A 12,306-nucleotide genomic window follows, 5' to 3' on the forward strand; every position below is an offset into this window, starting at 1 on the left:
CTTTCACAGTGTTAAACCAAAGCGCATTATGTAGAATTTGTCACAAAAGGGTCGCTGGCAAAACACCTGTGATCTGGTACTAATGTCAGTTCATCTATATTCATACCTTTTTGTTCTGTCTCTTCTTCTTCGTCCTTAACTGATGAGGAATTCAGTTCTAAGCTGCCCAACAGATCATCCCCCTCTGCACTCAGCTGCTCCTTTACCAGCCTACCACAGAGCAGTAAGTCAGCTTATTATATGATATTACAAATATTACAGCTTAGCATTAATAAAATGAAACAATAACAACAAAGATTTTACCGGTTTTGGATTTTTTCAATGTTTTCTTTTACCCTGAAATGAATAAAGATTTTTATTTTCTGAACAAATACAATACTTCTAAAGAAATAAGAATACCAGAGTACCACATATATTACATATCACTCATATTGTGTAATGGGAGTAACACTTTTGCCCAAAAGTTACACAGATACAGCATAATTGGTTATTCACTATGAATAATGACAGCGTTGTTCTTCACTTATCAACAATACACTAACATGTCTTTCCTGCCTCTGAAAGAATCCATTTTATATTAACTGAAAAACTCTGTTTAAGACTTCTTTCAAAAGTTTTCTTTACTTCTATGTCTAGTCGTATGTTTGTATTTATAAAAATAGTCATTTAAAATGTAATTTTTGCCGTCTTTATATCAGGTATATATATATATATATATATATATCCTATATATGTATATCCATATATATATATATATATATATGTATATATATATATATATATATATATATATATATATATATATATATAAGAAGTACTTCAGGAGCAGATTAAACACGCAGTCCTGCACACACCTCTATCCCCAGCTGATATTCTGTGATTAAGTCCTAACATTATATTTGTGTTTTATCATGACTGTCTGCACGTTCCACTTTGTTTGACAAAATTACAGAGAGAATCAACTGAATTTCATAAATTTTTAAGTAGAACCATCACATCTAGCAGGAACAATTCACTGCCATGCCACCAGAGGGCAACCTCTCCTGAATTCTAGTGTTCGTCTTTGGTGTTTATTGGAACTTCCTGTTTGTAGCATATATAAAGCACATGGACAGTAGGCTAGGTGTGTAGCTTCACTGATTACTTAGTGATTTGCGTGACTTCTGAGCTGTTGATTCCTCTGATAGCTATTCCGTGTCTGACCCTTGCTGTCTGTCCTGTGCCGTGACTCTTCCCTGCTCTATTACCCACATTGTCTGATTATCTTCTGGATTTTTAATTTAAGTCCTACTTGTATATAATCTTGACCTGTTTATTGTATATGCTCTTGGATTGTGAATTGTATCTTTACTAAATCCCTTGCACATGGATCCTAACCAAGCCACTGAGTCCTGTGTGTCACGAGAATATAGCTTGCACCACAATGAGTAATTTTCCCATGCGGTTTTGCTGCTTGTTATGCCTCATGGCAGGATTTATGGTTTTGAACACCCAATACACCCTATATTTTAGGGTTTTTTTTTTGTTTGTTTTAAGTACTTTTAAGTTAACATGAGGCTGCTAACACACATGCTACTAACACACACCCACTCCTAACGTAGCATACACTGCCAACACACACACTCCTAACACACTGCTAACACACACATACCTAACAGCATACACTGCTACCACACACACTAGGGTTAGCAACATTATCTCAATGTACTGAGAAAATTAGGCACTGTGATGAAAACATAGCAAACTAAAGTGAAAGACAGGTAACAGTCGTGCACACACAGTATCTTAGTTCTTCTCCTCAACCCTATTTTTAGTCTCGTCTGTACCTAACGTGTGTGTGTGTGTCTGTATGTGTGTCACAGCCCTTATCCTCCATGTTGGTTTCTGCAGTGTGTTAGAATTGGAATAGGGATACAATAATTTAGAAATGTTTATTAGTAAATGTTTAGCAAATCTAGCTCTAATGTAACTGGAAAAAGGCCAACATCTTGCACTGTCTATGAGTTTACCTTTCAAGTGCACCTGCCTTTAATGAAGCACTCATTTAGAGTCCCATCAGGAACTGACAGCAACCAAATGGTAAGTTACACAAAGATGTACTTTTCCTTATTTAATTGCTGTTTTGTATATTTTGTTTGGTCTGTGGTAATAATAAAGATTAAACTGTAACAGAACATAAGAAACTCCAGATGTTCAGAAACCTTTGACTGGTAGGGCCAACACTATATACTGACAAAATCTTCTGTAGATTAGAATGAAAACTGTAGACTAAACATAGAATTATAAGCCTATAAATGGCATAATATGATGATTTGTGGACTTACATGTCTGATATCGTGTTCAGTGTCTCTCTCAGTTCTTCTTCTCTGGATTGAAATATGTACAGAATCAAATATTTGGTAATTGTCTACATCTCTGGTGACAGTCTATGATATGAAAACAGATTTGAGGCCATCAAGTATAAGGTCCCACAGCACATGCAAATAAGATCACACTATTTGGGATCATAGTAAATCAGACCCTAAGTCTCTGAGAGGGTCAGAGAAGTATTTAACTCACTTGGATGTACCATCACACACAGGTACGTTCTGTAGGTCGGTGAGAGTGAGAAAGTCGCAGTTAAAGTAGTGCAATTGTAGGATGCAGGCCAGTAGGAAGGCAGCAGGAAGTAAAATCTGTGCAAATAACTCTACTGTGTCATATTGTTCCAGGCCCAGATCACGCAGTCTGAAACAAAAATAATGTGAGCACATATTTTTTAATCATCAACTGCATTAGAAGCTAATAATGCTGATCCAGTGGATCACAGACCTTTGAGGTACTATATCCTAATCACCTCCTATGCATCCTACATCCATTTTCAAATTTTTACAAACAGAAATATTAATTTTACACTACATGGTTATGGTTAACAGTGTGTTTGCAACACTTACCCCTCTTCTGACATGCCTATGATTTGACGAAACAGGCCTGAAACAGTCTTAAACTGGTACATGTAAATTAGAATCAAAACCAGCATGGAATAACCGACCACCACAGCCCAGAAGTACTTCAGAACATGCCTCCATATGTCATACCGGACCTAAATAGGAGAAAACAGCATTATAGTGCTGGTTGTGTTACTGTACCCTGACATGCCATAGTCACAAGCTCTCACAGAAAAATTATTAATGAAGTGGTGTTGTGACGCTGTTACCCTCCCGAAGTTAATTATTTTCCTATAACAGCACATCCTGATGTTTTTATTCCTCTTAATCCACAACATTTTTTATTTATTAAAGAATGACACATACTTTTTCTCCCTTTATCATTACATTTAATGTTGTAGAATGTCGGTGAAACAAGTTCATTCCTGTTATCACTTGTGTTATAGCAGCTATAAACAGTAATTCTTTCACTTTTTCTTGAAGTTAATAAGATAAAATGCAGCTTGTTAGCAAGAAACCACAAAACACAACATCCTCCATCTTTTCCTGTGGTGGATAAATGAAAGGAACAGCTTTACCTCTGTCTGTTACAAAGCACCTACAATGGATATATAAATTTTTTTTTAATCTGTAAATATTAAATAAACGTCTCCTTACAGAAAACTTCACCATATCAACAATTATTCTTTTTCCTCTGTTAAATAACAACACTTTTCATCTGTGTATTATTAAGCTTAGATTATGTGGAGTACTTGCTATACAAGTCCCTGTGAATTAGATGTCGCTAACAAAAGAGTAAAATATCACGAGTGCATTAATGTACACCTGTGAGTTGCCTTGGTGCTGTCACTACTGTCGGAGCCATGCTGTCTCATCAGTCATGTTCAGTGACCGCTGTCCAACATCAAGGTGGATCTAAAGCCTATCCCGGGTACACTGAGTATGAGGTAGGAATACATCCCAGCTGGGTTGCCAGTCCATCACAGGGAAGCATGCACACACTTCCACACACTCATTCAAGCCTAGGAGCAATTTATCTTAGCCAATCCATCTACTGGCATGTTTTTGGGAGGTGGGAGGTAACCCATACGAACACACAGAGAACAGGCGGAAATCCACACAGACAGTAACCTGAGCTCAATATTGAATCAGGGACCCTGGAGCTGTAAGGTGGCAACGCTACCCACTATGCCAGTGCTATGCTGTTATAACATATTAATCAACACCTTATGACCAATCAGATTTTAGAATATGTACTATATTGTTATACTATACTATATTGTCTGATGTAGTTTAATGTTGTTGCATGGATGGTAGTGTTCATGGCTCAACACTGCTTTGTACTTTATTCTATATCCACACTGTCTATATTAAAGTCCACAAACACACCATGAGCCAGGCCATGAGTCAGTAACCGCTAATTAGAGCAATACAAACAATCCAGTAGAGTCAGAGACTAAAGACAGGCAAGGGTTTGTTACTAATAAGCAATGACAATGAGAGAAATGGTCAGAAATGCACACTAGAATGGTAAAATACCTGCGCGAATTAGCTGCACTTGCAGGCCAGCAGGGCAAAGCACTGAAAAGCTCAGTCAGCAGTGAAAAAGGTTTGATCTGGATTGTTCCTAGATACTGTAGGTCCTAAATTAGAATACACCTTATAAATTTTTCACCAACCTGATATGCATGTCTCTAAAGTGGGCTGTCCAGTCGAAAGTTCTAATGTGTTAATGTTTGCAGCTAAGAAATGTGGTGGACGACTCACCTGATAGAGAACCATACAGAAGAGGAACAAACAGATGTAAAGGATTTTGTAGACAACCACCTTCCCAGAGAAACTGATGACAAAAAACATGGAGCAGCAGCAGACAATCCAGTACTTCACCAGAATCCCTTTAAGAAATGCTCCTATTCTATTCACCATGCTGGATGATTCAGTTTTATCAGCTATGCCTGGACACAAACACACATCTGTTTCAGACATATAGCACCTGAAACCTAAGGTTTGTGCAGAATTATGACTTATTGATAAGATATGCATTTGTCCATACTTGTATTGCATTTATTCCATGAGTTTAGATACATCATTAATTAATATACCTTTATAATAATAAACATTTCTATTATTTAGTTGCCGAATAACAACAAAACGAACGAATAACAAGTTGCATTTCATGTAATGAATGCCATTTTATTATTTAGTTGCAACAGATTTTATAGTGCACCCAAGTTCAAGTGATATTTATGAGAAAAAAAAGATTTCTTACTTGTACTTTTGACCTCATGAAGACTCTCTTCTTTCAGCTGTTGCTCTTCTTGTTTCTCAATTAACTGTTGTCGTAGCAACATCCAGAAACTAAATGCATAAATCATCTTTAAAAAAATGGAAGAAACTAGTGTTATTTAGATTAAAACCTAAAGTATGCGTGAAATTTGTCCAGCATTTATTTTCTCAGTCCAAATATTCAGAACACCCTGCATTTCTGTAGCACTACAGCTCTGTCCTCTGACTCATTTTGCATTTCAAGGCTCAGTTTAGCAGCTTGCGTCTAAAAGAATGCAACCCACAATACACAACAATACAAGACAAGTCCTCTTCTCTTGAACCAGGCCTAGATCACACTCTCAGACTGGTTGTCATGGACCTCACCTGAGTGTGATTGTTGTTTTCTCACCTGCCTAAACACACCAGGGCTTGATTCAAATGGACTAAATGCTGCATAGCACCCTTTAAGTATAATTTCAGTGACTGTTTTATTAGTGGGATGATACAGAAACCCTGAAAAAACTGTTAACACTGTTGTTATTTCTACTTAATAACTTGTTATTTCAAGGTATTATATCAGCATTTAGAGTTATTATCTCATTATTTTGACTTAATAACTTCTTATTTTAAGATATTGTCATTAATCCATTGTTATTATTTCATTATTTCCACTTAACCTGTCATTAGTTTGTCTGAATATCTTAAAATAACAAGATGTTAAGTTGAAATAATGAGATAACGTCTTGAAATAATGAGTTAAGTCGAAAATGTGAGATCTTGAAATAATTCAAAGGTCAAAATACTGACATAACATATCTTTAGATAACAAGATAAGAAGTCAAAATAATGGCATAATATCCTGAAATAATGAGAAAGTAACTAGAAATATATCATAACATTTGGAAATCACCTGAAAAGTCTTAATATTTTTACATACACAATATGCGGTGCAGGTGAATTTGTGTGAATGTGAATTAAAGTTTTGCTTTTTAAATTCCATTTACTGTAAATGTTTATATTAATGTCTTTTTATTCGAATACAAAGATAAGTATAATGCTGTTATTTATAATATTTTTGATCCCACTCTTCAGTGGTAATTTAGGCTGTAATTTACCTTTGCTCCCAGGTGAAGGCAAGGTGTGTGATAAGTGTAGAGATCAAAATCAACCAGAACAGCTTTGGGGAGAGCAGGGAAAAGTTCACTATGATGGAGACGGAAAGCACTAATAAAGCCAGCCACCAACAGCAGCGTACAATAAACAGCAAGAAACGGAGCGCTGATCATGGTGTACTCCCGTCGGCGCCTTGACATCCAGATAACACAGGACCACACCAACAATGCAAATGTAAGCCAGGAATTGTAAGTGATGCTCCATATCTGCGCACACACACACACACACACACACACACACACACACACAGGAAGATAGATGGCATTATGTTTATAAGTAAACACATACTCTTCACAAATCTGTTATAATAGAATGTGTAATGTACTGAAAATGAAAAAGCAAAGTAAAAAAAATAAAACGAAAACGAATTTTTAAAAAATGAATAAATCAATTTAATAAATCAAATGTGGTTGGAGTTCAGTGTGCTCCCTTCTGTGGCTTAGGTTTGATGCCTTATTTGGGAGCCACAATATTTTATAATCTATCCTTATATGCTTATAACAGAGACAATATGTTCTGGGATATGAAAAAAAGTTCATTATTCACCACTATGTAAAGAATTACAACTAATAGCTTATTGCAATGTCTTTTTATAACTAAAAAAAACACTAACTAAAGAAAAGGCATGCTACTATAGATTGAGTTACACTATGTTTAATATAATCTACCCATTATTTATACAAGAACTCATTATTTACATGACCATTCTCATTGGTTTTGAACCAGTCAGCCCTTCATTCACATACATTCTTTAGAAACACAATGAAAAGATTAGTTAGATTTATTCCTGAAGTCCAACCATTAATGCTGCTTAGCACAATTGAAACCAGTGGGCCCATTTATCAAGCTGGATACCAATGGATTTATTTGTAAATCATTCATATGAGCATTTAAACAAGAAATTTGGTATTCCTGAAAATCATATACATTCCAAAAAAAAACGTTCGTAACCTACTCATGTTCTTGAGGTCGGGCCGGTCAGTCTGCGCATAGCCGTAAGCTGTATATAAATACCTCAGCTGACGGAAGATTTAGTATTCACTTATTATTATTAATACTGCCTGTTATTAAATACATTTACTGACATAGAAGTGAGTCAGAATTTCAATTTTGCAGTTTCCTCTCATTGTTCATTTTGAGCATTTACTGAACTTCCACTTCTGCTTTTCAGCCTTTAGCCTGATTGTTAATTTCGTGCTCCCAGCAGTCTGTGCACTTAAACTCTTATGGACTTTTGTGACACTTTGCATTTTACTGATGATCAGCATACACACGTAAATCTGGTGGAAAATTTTAGCTCGGTTTGGCTCACACAAACATTTACATAACTTTGCTAAAAGATTCGTAAATTGAGGTCCATTTTTTTAAACAATGCCAGGATGATGAATTACATACAATTAACTACCCAGTGGTGCTGAGGTTCAAATTAGATTACACTAAATACATGAAGAAAAAAGCAAGTAAGAAAAAATACAGGTAGAAGTAAAAAGAACATGAAAATATGACTAATATGCAAATTAAGTTTTTTTGTTATCCTTTAAGCTAATTTTCTAAAAAGTGGCATACTCCATCAAAAAAAAAAAAAAACTGCTTTACAGGCACACATGCAAAAATACATACTATATACACACGAAAGGAATGTTACCATCATAATGATAAGAGCAATAACGTAGCTCTGTTTCATAATGGTCTGACCAAGCAGAGTGAAGGCACTCGTTTTAGGAGAAGAAAAGGGCCGTTCATCAGTTAGCACTTCAGTTAGTCCATCTTCATTATCACAGCTCGCTTCTTGCTCATCTGCAGTATCTGAGCATAAAAACACACACCAAGTTTATGATTTTATACATTAAATTATTATATTTCATAAATGAAACATTCGTTTCATGGGAAATTATTCAGTAATTGTACCATAAGAGCAATCATGTTGGATGTACATTGGTAGGGAAAGACACTGTAGGTAGTCAGCATCTGACAGCAGGGGGTCCAGCCCAGAAGGATTATTATTCTGCCAGCTGTTGTTTAACATCATAATATGCTGGTAGAAAAAACCAATAACACTGTTAAGCCTGTTTTGATTAAAATTATCAATGTTGAAAATTTTTCTAGAATTTTTATTTTTGCGACCCTGTAAAATAAATTAAAGATTAGAAGATCAGAAGGTTTCAGCACTATCTATCTATCTATCTATCAATAGCTATAGACAGATAACTGTACATGAAAATAAAATATCAATATAAATTAAACTATTTTTATATAAAGCAATAATGAAAATATCAAACCTTTTTCACAATAAAAACTGCTTCATTACCTCAGTTGAGCAACAATTTTCCTCAACCTGAGATACATAACTCAAAATTGCAGAGAAAATCACTGCATAGTTATCAGTATACTTAGACTGTCCAACTCTGTGTGCGTGTGTGTGTGTGTGTGTGTGTGTGTGTGTGTTACATTACCTCTGTCATTCCAGCTGAAAGGTAGTCACCATCTGCTATTTTTGAGAAACTAGGCAGAATGTTTGATTCTTTTGAAGGACTTTCCATCTCTCCTTCAACATCCTTAAAGATATAATCAATAATTTCAGATTTATAAGTATTCAAGAAAAAAGGAACACAAGTATGTATTTCTCTGTCAAAAACATTGACATATAGTGGCAAAAGTATTCCACCTCCCTGGGATTTATCAGATTTGTCTGAATAACAAACTAAAAATATACAAAGTCTTCCTGTCAATATTTTTATTGCAAACTCATGTTCTCTTTCAGTGATTTTTCAATGTCATAATTAATTATTGGAATTTAAAGAAAGAAAAATTCAACCCCCAAGTTCCACAGGGAAGTGGTAGCACAGTTGTTAAGATGTTGGCTATCTGATCAGAAGGTCAAGAGTTCAAATCCCAGCACCACCAAGCTGCCACTGCTGGGCCCTTGAGCAAGGCCCTTAACCCTCAACTGCTCACTTGTATAAATGAGATAATTGTAATTCACTCTGGATAAGGGTGTCTGCCAAATGCCATAAATTCCATATGAAAAATGTAACTGACTTATAATTGCACTTCACCTTTGAAATATTAAAACAGCTCAAATTTTCTGAAAAAAAAAAAAAAACTCCTCAAACGAACTGTCATTGAAGTTAAGTGAAGTTAAGTGAAAATGAAGACTAAGGATCATTCTAATGAAGTTAAAGATAAGGTAATAGAAATTAAGAATATGGTGTAAAGTAATATCTAAGAGGTTGGACATCCCAGTAAGCAGTGTTGGATAAATAGTAAGAAAGTGGAAGCTGCAGCATATCACCCAAGCACTAACTAGACAAGGCCCTCTCTCAAAACTCAGCACAAACTCAAGACAGAGACTGATGAGGGAAGCCACAGTGAGGCCAACAGTCACTCTGAAGGAGTAACAGAATACAGTGGCTGAGAGTGGTGTCAAGGTGCACCAGACAACCATTTCAAGAGCTCTGTATAATTGAGGACTGTTTGGGAAACTGTTGTTCACGAAGAGCCATTTGAAAGCACAACTGTGACCCAGTTTAGAGGTTTTTTTTTTTTTTTCGTTTGATGAGACCAAGATCAAAATACTGTATGTGGGCAAATTTCAAAGTGCTGTGTGTGGTGCAAACCTAACACAGACCATACCTCAAATAACACCATCCCTACAGTGAAATATGATGGTGGCAACATCATGCTCTGGGGAACACTTTTCATCCTCAGAAACTGGGCTTCTTATTAAAACTGAGGGGTGAACGAATGGAGCAAAATACAGGGAGATATTACAAGAGAATCTACTTCAGTCTGCTTAAAAAAAAAAAAAAAAAGAGCTTGGGAGAAACTTCACCTTTCAGCAGGACAGTGGTCCCAAACACAAGGACCAAGCAATGCAGGAATGGTTAAAAACAAAAAGATGAATATTCTACAGTGGCCATGTCAAAGTCCTGATCTTAATTCAATCAAGAATCTGTAGCAGTTTGAAAATTCCAGTCAACAAACAACATTCAAGCAACCTGAAGACCCTGGAGCAAATCTGCCAGGAAGAATGGGTGAAAATCACTTATTCATTGTGCAAAGCTAGTACTTTCCCAAACAGACGTAAAGCTGTTATTGGAGCAAATAGTGGTTCTACCAAGCACTAGTCTGAAAGGGTTAAATATTTATGCAAGCAGCATTTTTCAGTTTTTTATCTTTTTTAAAGACCAAATGCTGACAAATAATGAATTTTTGACTTTTAAAAAATTACTTTAAGAGCATATTGGTCTGCAATAAAAATACTGGTTGGAACAATGTGTGTAAGGGTCATTTGTAATCCAGACAAATCTGATGACTTTTAAGGGGTTTGATACTTTTGCAAGGCACTGTATACTACTAAAAAGGGAGAAATGGGTCATCTGCAACACAGAATGGCCACTGGTATATGGCAGCTCAACACTGATCCTAATAAAATAACCAGCTACATGTTGAGGATTTGGAATTTGTTAATGTTCATCCAGCATTTATTTTGGTCAATTCACTTCAAGCAACTGACAGAAATATAGACAGTAGGAAAAAGGAACTGTAGAAAAGTGAAGTGAAGTGACTTGTGGCCAAGTATGGTGACCCATACTCAGAATTTGTGCTCTGCATTTAACCCATCCAAGTGCACGCACACGGTAGTGAACACACACACACACACACACCATGAACACACACCCGGAGCAGTGGGCAGCCTTTTTTTTTTTTTTTTTGCTGCGGCACCCGGGGAGCAGTTGGGGGTTCGGTGCCTTGCTCAAGGGTAATTCACTCCCCCCACCTACAATCCCTGCCAGACCCGAGACTCAAACCCACAACCTGCAAGTCCAACGCTCTATCCATTAGGCCATGACTGCCCCCCCCAAAAAAAGAATGAACAGCTATACCCATGCAGCACTGAAGCTCCAAATTGTCAGCACTACCATTATTTCATTATTGCATTGGATAGATTTGCAGGCCAGAACATTCAACCTTGTATAGAACTGTTCACTCTGATATATGTCAGGGGTATATTACTTCCCCAGAGGTCAAAAGGGCAAACAAGCGTCAGCACAAGATGAACGTATGAAGAACGTGTGGTCAGTGTTCAGTACGACTGATCGAATATGTCTGTCTATAAGTAAGTGATGTTTATATCGTCATGCCCTGCATTGGAAATGAGTTTGCAGCTATCCGTCAATTGTCTTGCCTGTTAGATTGTTATTTCCTCCTGCTTTTTAAAAATAAAGTACCTCTGTAGCTGTGAGAGCCCATTTTTGTAGAAGAGCCACCAGTGTGTAGTAGAGTACTAGCAGTAACAGAGGGTTTATTATCATAGGCCAGCTCATATCTGGATGCAGGCCTAGACTATATGGCTCTGATGAGTTTGTGTGGATGAACGCAGTCATGCCAAACAGCCTAAGAAACAAAGACAGAAGGAAGGAAGGAAAGAGTACTTTATAAGTGAATTATACATATTCGCTTAAAGGTAGTTACATTCACAGTCAGTGATATTGTACTGATGCTACAGTACCTTGCATAAATGTCCTCAGGAGGTATGAGTTGCTGAAATAGAGGTAGCTGATAGAGGTAGAGGACCAGGATGTGTCCACCACTAAATATAGTCATCATTATACACAATGTGCTGAAATGGAGCAGATCAATAGAGTAGCCCAGTATCCAACACCATACAAGACTCAGGAAGCACCCGAAATATAATGCTGATGTCAAGGAGGGTAGTGCTATACCTGTAAAAATAAAGACAATAAAACAATACATCAGAATGTGTTAATGGACAGCAGGCAGATACTCTGGTGTTCACCTGCTGATTTTAATTTAAAGAGTGAATTTATACTTATTGAAATGTATTGAATGTTTATTGAACTTTGAGCCAATGTGTATCTGTATCAGCATGCGACTATATGCCATGTGTTCGTCTGTATAGATTATGAACTTCCTA

At 36.4% G+C, this 12,306-nt stretch overlaps 1 protein-coding gene across 1 annotated transcript in view; it reads right to left on the reverse strand.

The window, feature by feature from the left end:
- Positions 1 to 12,306, reverse strand: part of si:dkey-11f4.7 (piezo-type mechanosensitive ion channel component 2) — a 55,643-nt gene that overhangs the window by 31,981 nt on the left and 11,356 nt on the right. The window contains exons 7-16 of the mRNA XM_053236081.1: positions 11,881 to 12,094; positions 11,600 to 11,765; positions 6,311 to 6,574; positions 5,203 to 5,302; positions 4,695 to 4,882; positions 2,934 to 3,082; positions 2,560 to 2,727; positions 2,325 to 2,366; positions 304 to 336; positions 107 to 210 (exon numbers count right to left, since the gene is read on the reverse strand). Coding sequence (XP_053092056.1) covers positions 107 to 210; positions 304 to 336; positions 2,325 to 2,366; positions 2,560 to 2,727; positions 2,934 to 3,082; positions 4,695 to 4,882; positions 5,203 to 5,302; positions 6,311 to 6,574; positions 11,600 to 11,765; positions 11,881 to 12,094 — 1,428 coding nt within the window. The remainder of the gene's footprint in view (positions 1 to 106; positions 211 to 303; positions 337 to 2,324; positions 2,367 to 2,559; positions 2,728 to 2,933; positions 3,083 to 4,694; positions 4,883 to 5,202; positions 5,303 to 6,310; positions 6,575 to 11,599; positions 11,766 to 11,880; positions 12,095 to 12,306) is intronic.

The sequence above is a fragment of the Pangasianodon hypophthalmus genome, chromosome 8 (genome assembly GCF_027358585.1).
Source record: "Pangasianodon hypophthalmus isolate fPanHyp1 chromosome 8, fPanHyp1.pri, whole genome shotgun sequence".
Classification (NCBI taxonomy): Eukaryota; Metazoa; Chordata; class Actinopteri; order Siluriformes; family Pangasiidae; genus Pangasianodon; species Pangasianodon hypophthalmus.